Source organism: Myxocyprinus asiaticus, chromosome 1 (genome assembly GCF_019703515.2).
Source record: "Myxocyprinus asiaticus isolate MX2 ecotype Aquarium Trade chromosome 1, UBuf_Myxa_2, whole genome shotgun sequence".
In the NCBI taxonomy this organism is placed as follows: domain Eukaryota; kingdom Metazoa; phylum Chordata; class Actinopteri; order Cypriniformes; family Catostomidae; genus Myxocyprinus; species Myxocyprinus asiaticus.
Window position 1 is genome coordinate 59,310,600 of NC_059344.1, and position 17,222 is coordinate 59,327,821.

Genomic DNA, 17,222 nt, shown 5'->3' on the forward strand with positions numbered 1-17,222 from the left:
GCCTGCTTTAACCCACCTCAGAGCAGTCTTAAACTTTGTTTTTGTCACGATAGAGCTTATATTTCATAATTTAGTTTCATATTTAAGGTATTATTTATTAATTCATTAATTTCATATTTCAATATTCAAAATGTTATATCTAAAATTTTAAACTCATATTATGTATGAAATTGTAATTTCTGCTTAAATACTTTTATACCTTCTCTGAGCAGCATTAAACAGTCTGTGTAAATGCATCGAAAGACCAGTTTAAAAGCAGCTTCTGTGCCACATTGGCCTTGTAAAGATGGCTTAATAGCCTGCAAGGCTTGTGCATGACACAAATTTAGTCATCAGCAGAGTCTACACCCTAGTTTTTCAAGAAAACTAGGTGCACGTCTTTGTGTGTCATCGACACGGAAAAGCATATAACATTATGCAAGTACACACTAGCCCAGGGGGTTTTAAAAACTTTTTCATGCAAAGAACTCCCAAAACTTATGATAACCTTATGAGGGCTCCCCATCTTAAAATATAAAAGAACATGTGTAATGACCAATTTATACTATGTGGGAAAATAGTAAGTGTGCTATTGTAAATACAACATGTTGTTTGTCAAATTAAATAATTTGTATTAACATTGTCATTGCACTAAAGCCAAAAGTGAAAAATTCAACTGAAATTTAGTTTTAGTCCTTAGAAAGCAGAATGAAACAGTAAAGCCTAATTTATACTATGGAAGAAGCCAAACTTCTTTCTCCTGGACGAACTAAAGCACCCTAGGTGAACGAAGCCGGCATTTATGCTACACGCAGTGTCGTTATAAAATCAGTTTATTGAAGGTGACGTCAAAAAACGTATGTTAAAAATACTGTTAAAGCCACGGAAGTAATGCCAATAATGCAGGTCTTTCTGTCCGTGGATCACCACTTTTAGGGTTTTATCGCTTCTTTGCCTTATTAAACTTCCACTTTTGGCAACAAGTTATCTGATCTGTCTTTATAAAAACCTCAATCTCTCTCCACGCATTTGTCGTGGCCACAGTGTCTTGCTGGAGTTTGTATTGTGAATCATATAGTGTACTTCTGCAGAGTCTCTGAGGCAGGCTTCAAAGTTATCAATTTTTAACGCTTGTAACTTATGTAACTACTCCTTAGCTGTCAAGCGCGAGTGTAAATAAAAATAAAAAATTAAACTCATGTCCAAACCACACCCATGATTAGTTTTAAAGAATTATCAACGCTCTTCCACTAGCGGAGTTCTCCTAAGTCAAGAATTTGAGATGTCAGAAATGTGTGCGAACAGGAGAAATATCTGCAAATGAACACCTTAGCAGAACAAAAAAAATTCACAGGCAAACTAAAGGTAGCCTGTTCGCCCAGTAAGAATAAATTAGCCTTAAGTGTGTCAAATTTGACACATTTTTTTCACTCTTTCTTTCTTCAAGATTTTCTGCGGACTCTCTAGCACCCCATTACTCTTTGGAGCCCAGGCTGAAACCCATGCCCTAGCCTAATAAGACTACGAACGTGTATTAAGAATATGGTTATTTTTATTTCATGTTGTCTTCAAATTATTACAGTGCATCTTTAAGTACCTCACTTCAGTGAAACCCTGGTGCACATTTTTCTCCCGCCAGCCTATAGAATGTGTATGTACGGCTCTGATCCACTTCCCTGCACCGCATAAAACAAATGTGTGACTGACAGGCAGGGTGAGTATTTGCAAGGGCCCCCTCCAGATAAAGCAGCCTGGAGCTGGCCAATAACCCTGCTGCACAGGAAATGACTGGGATGCCATAGTGCATCTCCACTTCATAGCATGCCAGACCTCTGCTGGGCTTGCACAATATTAAGCGCCAGAACTGGACACAGCTGGACGAAGCACAGACCAGAGCAAAACAAGACTCTGTAAATATGTCAATTAAGCTCATTAATGGCCTTGTTATGGGCTTGTTATGGGCTTGTTTAACAATGATAAGGTCTATCTTTTATTGCCTGGGGAGATAAGTACATTTCAAGAGCATTCATTCTGGCACCATTCTTTGGTCGAAATAAAACAAGGTAATGTCCTTTTTGTTAATAGCCATTTTCAACAGCAAACACCTAAAGAATGCACAACAAACATGTTTGTTAACAGCTCATGGATTTTCCAAGAAATTGCGTAAAATTGGGCTAGCTCCACCGGGATTGCGATCTTCGCAAAGGAGGGGGTTGGTGCCACAGATCTGTCTTCAACCTCATCGCGTGGAGTGGGCGAATGACCACATCTGTCACACACTACGCAAACCTACCGACGTCAAACAGATGGAGCCGGAGTCCAGATGCCTGAGGTCATGTGCATGTTTGAACTGCAATTAAAATTGTGTACATATTATAACAAACACTTGGGAAAAACAATAAATGCAGTTAACCATTTAAACTAAAGTGACGTGATAATTCCAGGAAGTAGAAAGTAAATGGATGTCACAAGCGTGGGCTAGCATTGGTGTGCTTGTTCTAAGGCAGAAATACACAAATTAAAGGAATATTCCGGGTTCAATACAAGTTAAGCTTGATCGACGGCATTTGTGGCAATGTAATGTTGATTACCACAAAAATGTGTTTTGACTCATCCCTCCTTTTCTTTAAATAATAATAAAAAAAATAATAACTTTTATTTATATAGCACCTTTCTGCAATGCAACACAAAATGCTTCACAAAATATGAAATCAAAACACACTTAGTAAACTAAAATTTACATGGTAGTAAAAGCAAGTTTATACAAATTAGTTTTTAAACTGAGAACATTAAAATACCCACTTTTTCATTACCATGATGATGTAATGTCAACAAACCCTAAAATGACTGTAAAAATGACAATTTAAACAACATTACAGCTCAAATAATACATGAGTTTTATCAGAATAATTAATATAAGTGGTTTTATAAAATTATAAGCTTCAACTTTCTGCCTTTAAACCCTCCAAAAACTGGCCCCATTCACTTCCATTTAAAGTGCCTCACTGTAACTTAGATTTTTGCTTTTTTTAAAGAAAAGTAGGGACGAGTCGAAATAAATTTTTGTGGTAATCAATATTATGCCACAAATGCTGTCAACTGAACTTAACTTGTATTGAACCTGGAACATTCCTTTAATTGTCTTAAGCCACTGTCACACTAGGCTTTAAGCATGCAAAATGATCTCAGAGACCACAACGGACAGGGTATGATGTCATGCTCAAAGGCTTCTTGTTTTGAAAAATTATAAATCACAAATAAAAAAGAATATTATATTCAAAATGTCAAGATATACAGTACCAACTACAATCTTTCCTGTGACAATAAAAACATGCAGCTTTGAAATATGTATGCCTATTCTTTGTATTGAGACAAGAGGTCAGAGTGTGATGGTCTATCTTCTGTTAGTCACAAGTATTCTAATCATATGGATTCGCAGGTCAGAGTTCACCATGCTTGAACTTTGATACACACCAAAATATTAAATTTCTTTGCATGAGCTTGCATTTCCAGTCTCCTACATTCACATACGTTTAAATGGGAGTGAATGGAGTGCAAAGTGTAGTGTAACCATGGCTTTACTTGGTTTATTTTACTGCTTGCCGAAGTATTCTACGTCTATACACAGACCAAGAGACAGCACTCTTTGGATAGTTCCAAATACATTAAAAGGTGTGCTACGCAAAGAGTGCTACTAATCACTTTTTGGCAACACCCGAACAGATTAACTCCAGTTCACCTTAAATCCAGCCACTGATCCAGACCAAGAGCTATCTACTGCAAGCCTCCCTTTCAAATCATATCATCTTCAATATGATGGGCTTTGAAGTAGAAGGCTTTTAACATTTAGTTATAACTTAAGACACAATACATTACCTTTAGACCTTACCCTGAGGTTATGTATTAGAATTAATTTCAAAATGTATTTTTAGGCAAAAGACATCACTCTCTCTTCTGAGAAGACATTACAAAGCATTAGCACATGGGTGTGAGACCATATCGGAGCTTAAGTAAATAAAAAAAAAAAAAGAAAAGATCTATATCAGAAATGTCTGATTTTTATTTCCAGCAATTTTTAGTGCAGACGTAATGACAAAAAAACATCACTGGAACAATTACTGCCGTCTTTGCCATCTATCATTTCTCACTGCGTTTTTAGGCTCTTAATTGAACGTGTTGAGAGCAATAACAGTGTAGTATATGAAAGCAATTAGTGTGGCTGAGCAATCTGCTATTTCGTTAATCAAAAAGCTCATCTGAGACAAATCCATTGACCTTGGAATCACAAGGGCCCAAGTCAGGACCAGATATCTGGAAAATTAGCAGAACACAGCAGAGCAAACAGAAGTGCTATATTACCAAGAAACGCAATGGAAAACAAATTCTTGCAATGTTTTCCCTGATCTTGTCAGCCAGATTATCAGCACCACATCAGATATTTAGGCTATAAACTCACAATATTTGTTCTGTAATACGAGTTCCTCGAAAACAGCACATACCTGCCAGGAACCTCAAAATTTATGGGTGCACCACAAACAATACACTAGTACCAAGCGTTCCAGGTAGACGTAATCTTTCCATTGGCGATACCTAACCGTCAGTGAAAAATTCTGAGCAGTTCTGCAGATTTTTCAGAACAAATGGTACTAATATAGAGCTTTCAAGCACACTTGTGGTGGAAGATTTATGATGAAAAATAGCATTCAAAATTTCCGACAGGTACTGTATTGTAGCAACCATGTAAGTCTACTACAGTGATTTCCACTATAGAGAATATTCCTGCAGTAAAAAAGTCCTGTTGTATTAGGGCTGTGTGACGTCCTAGCCTAGGCTGTGCCTGTATGTGTGTGTATGTGTGTGTGTGTGTGGTTGTTTCATGTAGCATTTTGGCTGTGGGGAAGGGCTGACACACCTGACTTAAATACTCAAGGAGGTGTTCAGGAGTGGGCGTTGTTAGCGGCGGTGTCCTCACAGGGCATGGAGCCACGTCATTAAAAGCGATCTGAGAGCTCCGGTCATTAATTCTTTAGTTTCTTATTCTTTGATGCACATTCGGACATGCACAAAACATCTGCCTTATGCACTTGCAAAGATGACCGATTAACAGTGGTACACGGTGGTACACCGATAAGCCAAAACATTATGACCTATCACAGGTGAAGCGAATAACATTGATCATCTCCTAACAAGGCCACATGTCAAGGTCTGGGTAGTTTAAATGGTAAGTGAACAATCAGTTCTCGTAGTCAACATGTTGAATGCAGGAGAAATGGGCAGGAGTAAAGGCCTGAGCGACTTTTAAATGGCAAAATTGTTATGGCCAGACGACTGGGTCAGAGCATCTCTGAAAACCTGAGGCTTGTGGGGTGCTCCCGGTCAGCAGTGATGAGTACCTACTGACAGTGGTCCGAGGAGGGACAAACCACAAACCGGCGACAGGGTGTTGGGCACCCAAGGCTCATCGATGCGCAAGGCAATGAAGGCTATCCCATCTGGTCCAAACTGACAGAAGGTCTACTGTGGCACAAGTCATAGAAAATTTTAATGATGATTACGGGAGGAATGTGTCACAACACACAGCGTATTGCACCCTGCTGCGTATGGGGCTGCGTAGCTGTAGACCGGTCAGAGTGCCTATGATGACCACTGTCCCCCTGTCGAAAGTGCCTACAATGGGCACGCGAGCGTCGGAACTGGCCCTTGGAGCAGTGGAAGGGCGCCTGGTCCGATGAGTCCCATTTTCTTTTAAATCACATGGACTGCCGTGTACATGTGCACCGTTTACCTGGGGAAGGGATGGCACCAGGATGCAATGTGGGAAGACGGCAAGCCAGTGGAGGAAGTGTGATGCTCTGGGCATTGTTCTGCTGGGAAACCCTGGGTCCGGCCATTCATGTGGACATCAATTTGACACGTGCCATCTACCTAAACATCATTGCAGACCAGGTACACCACCTCATTGCACTGGTATTCCCTGATGGCAGTGGCCTCTTTCAGCTTTCAGCTCTGCCAGACTGCACACATAGTTCGGGAATGGTTCGAGGAACGTGATGGAGAGTTCAAGGTGTTGCCCTGGCCTCCAAATTCCACAAATTTAAATCAGATTGAGCATCTGTGGGATGTGCTGGACCAACAAGTCCGATCCACAGCAGCTTCACCTTGCAACTTACAGGACTTGAAGGATCTACTGCTAATATCTTGGTGCCAGATACCACAGGACACCTCCAGGAGTCTTGTAGAGTTTTGGCGGCACAGGGAGTACCAACAGCATATTAGGTGGTGGTCATAATATTTTAGCTCATCAGTGTATACTGCTTTACATTACATTTTCATGATTCCTTAGTTTGTTAAAATAAATGTATTTTTTGGCAACTTTGCGCATTTGGTCTCCCTTTTTGTCACAGCCTTAGAGCCGGATTGTAACAGCTGTCTAAGTGGCGTAACACACTGCGTGACGGTCAAGGTCAGCGATGTGATTCAGCCTCGTTTATTCTAGAGGGCTCGGACGAAGACATTCAACATCTTACCTTCATAAATTAATTGAAGCTTCAATAAAATACTCTAAAATGTACAGTTAATAGTAGATCAATCTAAGATAAAGGAAAATTCAGAAATCTGGAGTTTACAAGTTAGGTGACGTCTCACGTTGACAGGCTTTTGAGCATAAAGCATAAAGTTTGGTCCACAATACAGCTTATCCTGGCCAAGTACCGCCCACTTACAATTCAATTTATGGGTTTGGCAGATGCTTTCATTTAAAGTGAATCAAGTGCATTCAAGGTCCTGTATACATAACATCAATTTTTGTCCCCTGGGAATGGAACTCATAACCTTGGCTTGACTAGCGCCATTTTTTACCATTCGGAACTACATGAATTTGTGTTTATTTATTACTTTTACAAAAAAAGTGAAATCTAAAACATTATGCAACTATTAACAATTTTAGCGGTGTAATTTGTAATCAGTAACGTATTACATTTTTTAAGTAACTTCCCCAACACTGAATCCAGACAGCAAAGAGGGATATAGAGGTGTGCTCAAGGAGATCTTGTTCACTTGCTTCCATGAAACATGGCAAATTTTGTCAAATGCAGTGATTAGCTTGTCCTTGGAAGCGCTCATTGTAAAAGCCTGGAAACTTGTAAATGGGAATTTGTTTCCTCTGCACCCTGATTCTAATGGGAGGTCCCACAAAATACACGTCTGGCGGATGACACGGCTCGTTCTAAAATTCAAAAGAATTGTTTTCTATGAATGTACGCACACCGCTGCTTGCTGTCTGTTGGTGGTACCCAGCTACCACTGCTAAAAATGCACCATGGAGTGCCACTCACATAGTTTTCCATTAAATTAGGCACAAATCATTATAAAGTGACAGATTATTTTCTTTAACCATTGCTAGAAGATACATTGAATATATGTATCATTCAAATAACCTACACAATGTATTTTCAGTTACAAGTATGTCAATTTGTAGTTTGCTTTTTTGGAGTTTGCAGTAGCTTGAATGAAACCTTTTCAATGCTACATATAGAAAAAATTGCATAATAAACTTCACCATTTCAGTTTGCACAGTTGCACCGGTTTCATACACCAACCTGCAAACTTATCGACATCACTTTGTTCAGTCTTGCTGAAGTGCAAATACTTTAATAACTTTTGTCTGTACGGTGACCAGATTATCAACTTTGGACTGCCACCTTCACCGCACTAATGCGTCCTATATGCGATACCTGTGCCTTGTCCTACACCCGCGACGTGGCATAGAGCGTCTTGTTCTCTGTGCATCCAGTTTAAGAAATTGCATAAAGTCAGCCAACCAGATTGGAGCTTGACAGTTTGAAAAAGCTAAATTTTTTTCATCAGATAGTCACGGAACGGACAGTGGGTGGTCCATGGGCGAGTCATCTGAAGGAGACAACAGGCGACATCTAGAAGTTTTTCGTTTTTGTGCCGCTAGAAAGACTATAGTGCTGTTATGGACACCAGACAATGCACTCTCAGCTCCAGATGATGTCCTGTATTTAAAGCTTGTCATCCTCATCCCTGTTCCATGTCATGTTGTTACCTACACTTTGATGTAAAACAACCTTTGTCATTGAGCAGTCTCTCTGTAAGTCTGCATGAAATCACTCATGCTTTGGCCCGGCATGCTTTACTGCTTCTGCATCTCGTCTTGATTAACAGACTCTGATGGCTGATAGTACATGCATTTCATCTTTTGATGTCTATTCCTTGTAAATCTAAAGCACATATGGATCTCTTCTCTCAACGAAAAACTAAGCACAACAGAGGTAGTTACAGCTCTGGTTTTATATGATGCAACTCTAAAAACAGGCATGCATTGTCCATTGCTCCAATTTAAAGATACATTACTTTACATTTTGTTTTCAAAAATATTTTGCTATTTTAATTTATCCCACAGGCCCACCTCTGCTCAAATGCAGATGTTGAGACTCATGGTCCTAGCCGGTCTGTATTAGTTTGACGAAAGTATGTATGGAATGTCCAGTGACTCCATAAAACTTGCTAGCTGTTTAAACTGCGTAGCATCATTAAAATCCCCCCAACCATACCGAAACAAAGTTGTACAACATAAGGAACTACTAGTGGGACCCTGCTTTGCGGTGTGATTAATGGCAATGTGACATTTTACAAAAGAAGTCATGGGGTGCTGACACATAAAAGTTATGCAAAGTTCAAACAACTTCAAATGTCACTTTTACATGAGATTGAAGATACTGAATGGACTCACAGATCAATAAGCTGTTCTAATTATGAAAATAAACCATACCTTTCTGAATTAACTAGTTGTATTGCCTTTAGTATAATAAAACAAACAGCAGCCAGGACAAATAAATCAAGCTGGCTGTGTGCATGCATTGGGCTCGCTAAAATGCATGATACATAAAATATGATACACTTACTCCTATGTCCATTTCAATTTGCCTTGTCAGACATGTTTGTTTAGCACTGATAACAAGTATCCCTCTGTTTTGCTCCCTTTCTAGAAAAACTACAGGCTTTGTACTTAATTAAAGGAAAAGTTCAACCAAAAATGAAAATTCTCTTATCATTTACTCACCCTCATGCCATCCCAGATGTATATGACTTTCTTTCTTCTGCAGAACACAAACAAAGATTTTTAGAAAAATATCTCAGCTCTGTTGGTCCATTCAATGCAAGTGAGATTTTGTAGCTCCAAAAATCACATAAAGGAAACATAAAAGTAACTCCAGTGGTTTAATCCATATCTTCAGAAGCGATATAATAGGTGTGGGTGAGAAACAGAACAATATTTAAGTCCTTTTTACTCTAAATTTCCACTTTAACTTTTATTTTTTTGAACAGGCACCACATAAGAGTTTCAGATGTAAAAGTGAAAGTGGAAGTGGAGATTTAGAGTAAAAAAAGGACTTTTGATCTGTTTCCCACCCACACTTATTATATCGCTTCTGAAGATATGGATTAAACCACTGGAGTCTTATGGATTACTTCTCTGTTTCCTTTGTAATTTTTGGAGCTACAAAGGTCTGATCACCATTCACTTGCATTGTATGGACCTACAGAGCTGAGATATACTTCTAAATATATTTGTTTGTGTTCTGCTGAAGAAAGAAAGTCATACACATATGGCATAGCATGAAAGTGAATGTATGATGAGAGAATATTCATTTTTGGTTGAACTATCCCTTTAATAACATTTACGTCATGGATCCTATCAAGAGGTCTATTCAACAATATTTTAAAGGGGAAGCAAAGAGCTGCAGGTCCTCCCTAAATGGTATTTTAGGAGACAATTTAGGAGACTTCTGCCCGACATGCATAACTAACATTCTTCTTTCCCAATAACCTGCACTGTAACTGTCTCAATATTGTGCTTGAGACACTTAATTTCACTTTTCGTAATGTTTCGTAATTTTTATGTATCTATAGCACTGCAGTGTTTCCTACAGAAATGGATACTAATAACATTTTAAACAAAACAATACCATTTTGTGTAACATAGTTTAAAGGTTTTTTAAATTAAAATACTATGTATTAAACAATAACTTTTTAAGTATTAACTACACATTGTCATGAGCATCCTGTCATTATTTGGCCAGTTTTTTTCCATTACATTCAATTCAAAATTGCAGTAGCATTGTAGATTCACCAGCGCCATACTGCGGTCGTTGAGTACCAGTGCGGTAAACTTCTGCACTGCATAAGTAAAAACCAGTGTTTGCTAGTGTTGTGATCTGGACATCCTCTTGGCACTGTCCAGTCATACTACTCGAAAACTGCTTTGATATTTACCACTTCAAGAATACATTTTCGCTAGACGCTAAAGTAATATTTCTGGTAATATGAATGCCCACCTGTAGAGCGCAGTTCATCATGCGAACGATATGATCAAACTGCTGGTGGTCCAGAATGGCGCGGTTCTGCTGCACGTGGAGGCTGAGTTCTTCGGTCAGACACCGGCGTGCTGCTTTGCCTTTTAGGGCCCGAAGAGCTGCAGGGAGTGTCTGTAGAAACCGACAATTTACCAATGTTAATGCATTACTAAAACATATGCTTTTGAAGTGCTTAACATTCACTGAGCTGCCCTCATCTGGATGCATAAGTGCTTGGCTTGTATACATGCATGCAAAGGGTGCCATCTTTCTAGCCAAATCCAGCCAGCTGACCTTTGACCCATAGTTAAAATTCCAGAACGGTTGTTATTGATGAGATTTTACGTCTAGACAGAGGCAGCACCCTCTGGTTGGGTTTACTCAAGCTGATGGAGTGGAGGTTGTGGAGGTGATGTCTTTACTGGCACACAGAAGCCGTTAAGCTGCAAGCACAACATTTTTACAACTGTAAAGGGATGCTGGCGTGCATTGTATAACTAACAAATTTAAAAAAACAAAAGTCAATGTGTGCAGGTAGATGGCAACCATTCCAATGCAAACACAGAGGGGAGGGATGGATCACGAATGATGGCAGGCTCCAAAAAGTTTAAAAGCATCCCTTGTGAGCAAATTTCCCTTTGCCACAGGTAATTTGCACAAAGCCACTTAGCCTAAAATAATGTCAAGATGTCTTAGACAAACATCAGTCATGGTTAATGTTAGAATAACATTAGCATTAGTGATAAGGGCAGGGAAATTAAGAGGGTATGTGTAACTGTTTGTTCAACCCTTTCCTCCTACAATACGTCTGTATGACTTGCATCTGGAGAGTTTTACTTATCACAATAAGAATGCCATCACTAACGCATGTTAAACTACATGCTGTACTTTTCCAGATGTGCATGTGAACACATGTGGGCTTAGTTCTACTGTGTTAATGACAGAAATTACTGCATCACCTTCTTGGTTTCCAGAGTCTTGTTGTCAAAGATGAAGCCGATGCATGTCCGGACCACCTCCAGTCTACGAGCGCTGTTAAAAACAGAGCTGGCCTTGCCCATGATAGATACTACATAAAAGAGATGATCCAATAACAAAACATGACAAAGTGGCCTTCTAAATCAAAGCAATAACTGTGCAATAAAAGCAAAAAAGGCAATAAAAGTGGTAACCAAATCACTATAACACAGTCTTGAGTTGCAAAATAAAATCAAAATGAATTACACCAATGATATATAAATAAGACAGTTTATTACAAATAACAATCACAACTAGATTTAGATTTTCTGATGAAAATATGAGTGACGCTTGTCCATGCAAAAGCACGATGTTAACCTTAGTTCTGTTCATACTGGGCTAACACTTGTACTGTTCATAACAGTCTTTGTGTAACACCTTCGTTGCAATACATATAATAAAAAAATGTTGACACATTTTGTGTGGCACACCTCTTAACTAACTTCTTGCATAGTTATAATCACATTTCTTTTGCATTTTGATGGACTTTATGGATAAATGAGCTCAAGTTATGCATTTGGATACATATTATAACATTATAAAGACTATTATTTTTCAAAGTTTAGCTTTTTTTTTTAAATTTGTTTTGCATGGGAACTTTTTTTTATAAAAATATCCTGAATATATTTCTTGCATATCGCCCAGCTCTATTTTGGTTGGTTCATCAATTAATATTTTAGAGCAGGAACTTTAATTTTTGATAAACCCAATATAATTAATTATTGACATACAGTAATTTTATAACTACTACACAAAAACCAATTCGTAGATCCATTCTATGATTCTGTTATAACTCTTCAGGTGTTCACAGTCATGAGTATTTCCAGCTAAGCTGCACTTACCCACAGGGGGTCCGGCAGGCACCACACACTTCCTCTCTGGACGGGTGGTGATGGGGGCAGCGTGCTGCTTGGCCTGGCCCGCCAGTATCAACCCCTCAACCTTCTCCTCTTCCAACAAGGGGAAGGGCACCACGTGCACCCGCAGGTGTGAACCCTCAGTGGGTCGAGGCACTTTCTGGAAGGCCATGTGGGGGTTCGGGTTCTCCTGTGGAGTGCAAGAATGAACAATAAAGCAACACAGCAGCATCTGACTGTTTTCCGACTTCTACAGTTCTCCCATGCAAAATTCTGGAGAATTTTACAATCACTCATCAAGGGCATTAACACTTTCTACGTCACTATACATTTCTTCACATGCTAAGCCTTTAAAGAAGCCTTAGTTCTTACTAGAATGTCAGCCTCAAATGTGTCAACTGAGAAAATCTGGCAAAACCAGAAGAGCACATGATGAATAAAATAATAAAAAATGAAAGGACAACCAGAAGGACAGAAAAAATAGCAGGATCATGTTTCAGCCTAGTCCAAAGGCTTGAAGGAAGTGGCCTAAGAGATGGTGTCAGGTGCTTACGTTTTTGTAAAGTTGCTCGGACAGCTCTCTTAAACGCTTGAGAAACTTGGCCAGGTTCTCCTCTTCCTCCTTAAAGCACTCCACATCTAAGGCCACCAGCTACAGAAGACAAACAGAGCAGTTTAATGCAGAAACAAATGAATTGCCGGTTAAATGTGCTCAAGGGATCTATTTTTCCACCCTCTGTGATTGATTTGACATAACCCAGAACAATGGCTGGAATTTCACTCAGCTAAACTGAGTCATGTATTATCTTCCTTCTGTGGAATGAACTCAGTTACTTAGTCGGAGTGTAAATATTTGCTCTTGCAACAGTTTTTTTTTTTTTTTTTTGATAACGATTGTTATCTAAATAATGTGTTGCATCATTAAATCTGAAAATTGGACACAAATTTCAATCCAATTATTAATTTTATTAAGACTACTTGATTTAGGGGACCTGGGTAGCTCAGCAAGTAAAGACGCTGACAACCACACCTGGAGTCACAAGTTCGAATCCAGGGCGTGCTGAGTGATTCCAGTCAGGCTTCCTAAGCAACCAATTGGCCTGGTATATAAAAGGTGGGTATAGTCACATGGGGTAACCTTCTCGTTGTCGCTATAATGTGGTTCTCGCTCTCGGTGGGGTGCGTGGTGAGTTGTGCGTGGATGCCGCGGAGAATAGCGTGAAGCCTCCACATACGCTATGTCTCCGCGGTAACGCGCTAAACAAGCCACGTGATAAGATGCGCGGATTGAAGGTCTCAGTTGCAGAGGCAACTGAGATTCTTCCTCCGCCACCCGGATTGAGGCGAGTCACTATGCCACCATGAGGACTTAGAGCGCATAGGCAATTGGGCATTCCAAATTGGGGCGAAAAGTGGAGAACCCCCCCCCCCACCTTGATTTGATTATGTTGGTACGATTCATAATAATCGTTTTCAAAAATATACTAAAGACACAAACGTAACTGGAGAGACAATCTATCCTGTCCTATCTGGATTTTAAGGATTTTTACAAATGGAAATACAGGCTCCTCCCTTGCTGTCTACTGCCTTCTAAAGCCATGTTCACACCGCAAGCGGCATCACGCGACGAAGCGACACGATCCCATTCACTTTCAATGAGAGCTGGTGACTTCCGGTGAGACAAGTGACAGCGACCGTTGGCGACAGAGATCGACATGGGGAGCCACAAGACACGAGAAAATTTTATCTTTATGCAAATGATAAGCGACATTCACGAGCGACTACCAATGAGATTGAAGACAGAGGAGCATACGTCATCTGTCACCAGGCAGGGTGAGTGTGGGATGGATTCGACTCGAGTGCAGGCAAGACGGAGGAGAAGTTAAAAGTTTCTGTGAGCGATTTCACTGTTCTATATCATTTGTCTGTAACCACATACATAGATATGGCCTAATAAAATGATCTGTGGTAAATCGTGTCGGCATTCTGAGTGAGTTTGATTCATATATTGATATAACGTTCGTCTTGTTTAATGATATGATACATTAAGCACTGCTGCAGGTTATATAAAAAGCTCTCCCCTGCAGAATGTACATTCTTAGAGGCAAAAAAATACTGATTCCTTGTCAAATTATTATGATGTCTTGGTTTTATCGGCAGTATCATCTGTAAACAGCATTTCAAACGCTACTATGGCCAGTTGTGCAGTCCACCAATAACGTTAGAGCGGCGGCAGCAGTAGGAACACCCACCAGCGACACAGATTGCAAAGTCTAGTGACACCATGCGAAAATGCCACCCGCGGTGTGAATGGGGCTTAAGGCAGCATCCAAACTGAAACAGACCATGACAAGTGACTGATCTGGAAACATCAGGGAGTGTCTGTATCCATTTGGACACACGGAAACCTTAACTTCGCATTTGATCTACAATCAATGCATTGACTTTTCATTTTCAGATGCATTTTAGACCCCTTTTACTTAATGAGCTTTGATAAAGAAGTCCGCACCTCATCAAACAGATCGCAGGCCCTGTAAGGAGGTCCCCGTTCAGACACAAATCCTGCAAAGGCCATGCCGTCCAGCACCTTGGTTAAGAAGTCATTTTCTAGGAGGCCCCGTTGACCTAGGAAGGCAGCCTGTCGTAAAAAAAGAGTGTCAGTGATCACCATAAACAAGTGTTGAGTCACAAATTGTAGCATCTGCTGAAACCCATTCTGTCAGTATGAGTCCATTTCAAGCCCATGAGCCACATTTGATTCAAATAATGCAGAGATATGTAACTTAACAAAACAACTTCCAGATAAAACAAAATAAGATGCCTGTTATTTGCATCACCAGATCCATCACTTTAGGTGGGCCTGTTTATTTTAAACAGATTCCCTACTTTTATAGTCATGACTAAACTTGTAATTAAAGACTGTTTGGCAGGGCAAGATGCTCAGTTAATGCAAGTGAAGTGATGCATTCCTGCACCATAATCTGAGCCATGTGGGGTGCTTTAAGAGGGATGTACTGAGATGTTGCCACGGAGACATCGGCCGACACAAACAAAAACACGTTGGAGGGTAAAATAACACTTGCAAATGTAAGTTTGATACATTTCACATGGCTCGTTACAAGGACACTCTGACGGACTGAAGTCTGAATTTAAACAAACAAGCACTGATAGAATCGACACGAGTGCTTATGTTTGAACCAAAGCACTTCGAAGCCAAGGGTAGACCAGAGAAGCAAAGCGTGTTGCTTATCTAGCAAGTTCAAAGAGATTATTCTTTCATTCATTCTCTGGCTCTCGGCCAAACCGACCGTGTTTATGTAAAAGCAGGTGTTTGTACAAGTGCAAGCTGCCTTGGGCTAAGGTAAGATAAACAATGCTTTATTTCCAGCCAGTCTGAGCTGTTTGTACTGTAAATAAATCATAAATGCAACATGTCTGGAAGTATATATAAGGGCTGAACTTAAGAAATTTGGACAGTGGGGCGATAAACTCAGAGCATACATTTCTAATTTCAATGTAACTTTATTATTCTGCAATAACAAAAATAATAAAAGCATGACACCTTGGTAATACCATGGTTTTTGGGCATGTACCATGTAGTTGCATGGTCTTCTTTGAAGTACCTTGGAGTACCATGCTAATACCATGGCACAAGAACATAGTAATCATTCGATACCACAGAATATATAAAAGTGCCATGGTATTACCATCTGATACCATCACTGTACCATAGTACTTTTTTTGTAGGTAGCATGATAACAACTAAATATTCCTGATGTGCATGTGTAGAGAGAGGATTCTTCTCGAGAAGTGTTTTGCAGGTTTGCTGGACCAGTCTGGCAAGCCAACAGCAATTAGGTGTTTCTTTAACTTTGGCACTTTAATGTCCCATGGGGTAGATTTTTATTAAAACGAACAAATTTCAACTTTTTATTTTTTTGTTATATGAAGGTCATATTAAAACTGACTTGGAAACTTTTTACCAGTCCATCATCATTTATTTTTGGTACTTTTTAAAATGTCATTTATGTATTGATTTTACAGTTTTAGCCGTGTCCCCGACCCAGACATTTAATATTAATCTGTGAAAATTCATTAAAAAAAAAATACAAATTATTACATTAATTAATATGATCATCTAATCAAAGAGTAAAATAAACAAACCATTTCATTATTTCTTTTGTGAAACTACTTTATCAATTTTTCAAAAATGTAGACTGTCCCATAGTTGTGCATCATTTCCACAACACCAAACAATTTTGCCCCTAATATATTTGAAAAAAAAAATAAAAAAACGTTAGTGTACTTTTCATCCAAGTTGACAAGTGTCAGTTAAAGAGATAGTTCACCCAAAAATGGTCATAATTCAGCTCAAGCATGCTCTTAAAGGGGTAGTCCACCAAAAAATTCTCTCATCATTTACTCACCCTCATGCCATCCCAGATGTGTATGACTTTCTTTCTTCTGCAGAACACAAAGACTTTTAGAAGAATATCTCAGCTCTGTAGGTCCATACAATGCAAGTGAATGGTGATCAGACCTTTGTAGCTCCACAAATCACATAAAAGTAATCCATAAGACTCCAGTATAAATCAGTGTGACAGTCCATATCTTCAGAAGCGATATAATAGGTGTGGGACAGAAACAGAACAAAATTGTATTCCTTTTTTGCTCTAAATCACCACTTTATTTTTCACTTCAAGATGTGAAAATGAAACTAAACAGGCACCACATGTGACTTTCAGATGTAAAAGTGAAAGTGGAGATTTAGAGTAAAAAAAGGACTAAATTTTGTTCTGTTTCTCTCCCACACCTATTATATCACTTTTGAAGGTATGGATTGTCATATTTTGATCTGTTTCTCACCTACAGAGCTGAGATATTTTTTCTAAAAATCTTTGTTTGTGTTTTTCAGAAGAGAGAAAGCCATACACATCTGGGATGGCATGAGGGTGAGTAAATGATGAGATAATATTTTGGTGAACTACCC

The 17,222-nt window shown here is 39.3% G+C and overlaps 1 protein-coding gene across 4 annotated transcripts in view; it reads right to left on the minus strand.

The window, feature by feature from the left end:
- Positions 1-17,222, minus strand: part of LOC127443396 (myotubularin-related protein 13-like) — a 158,811-nt gene that overhangs the window by 66,154 nt on the left and 75,435 nt on the right. For all 4 annotated transcript variants that reach the window (XM_051721598.1, XM_051705860.1, XM_051713684.1 and 1 more), the window contains 5 exons: positions 14,742-14,870; positions 12,786-12,884; positions 12,218-12,422; positions 11,318-11,427; positions 10,341-10,490 (listed from right to left, as the gene is read on the minus strand). In XM_051721598.1, the coding sequence (XP_051577558.1) occupies positions 10,341-10,490; positions 11,318-11,427; positions 12,218-12,422; positions 12,786-12,884; positions 14,742-14,870 (693 nt within the window). The remainder of the gene's footprint in view (positions 1-10,340; positions 10,491-11,317; positions 11,428-12,217; positions 12,423-12,785; positions 12,885-14,741; positions 14,871-17,222) is intronic.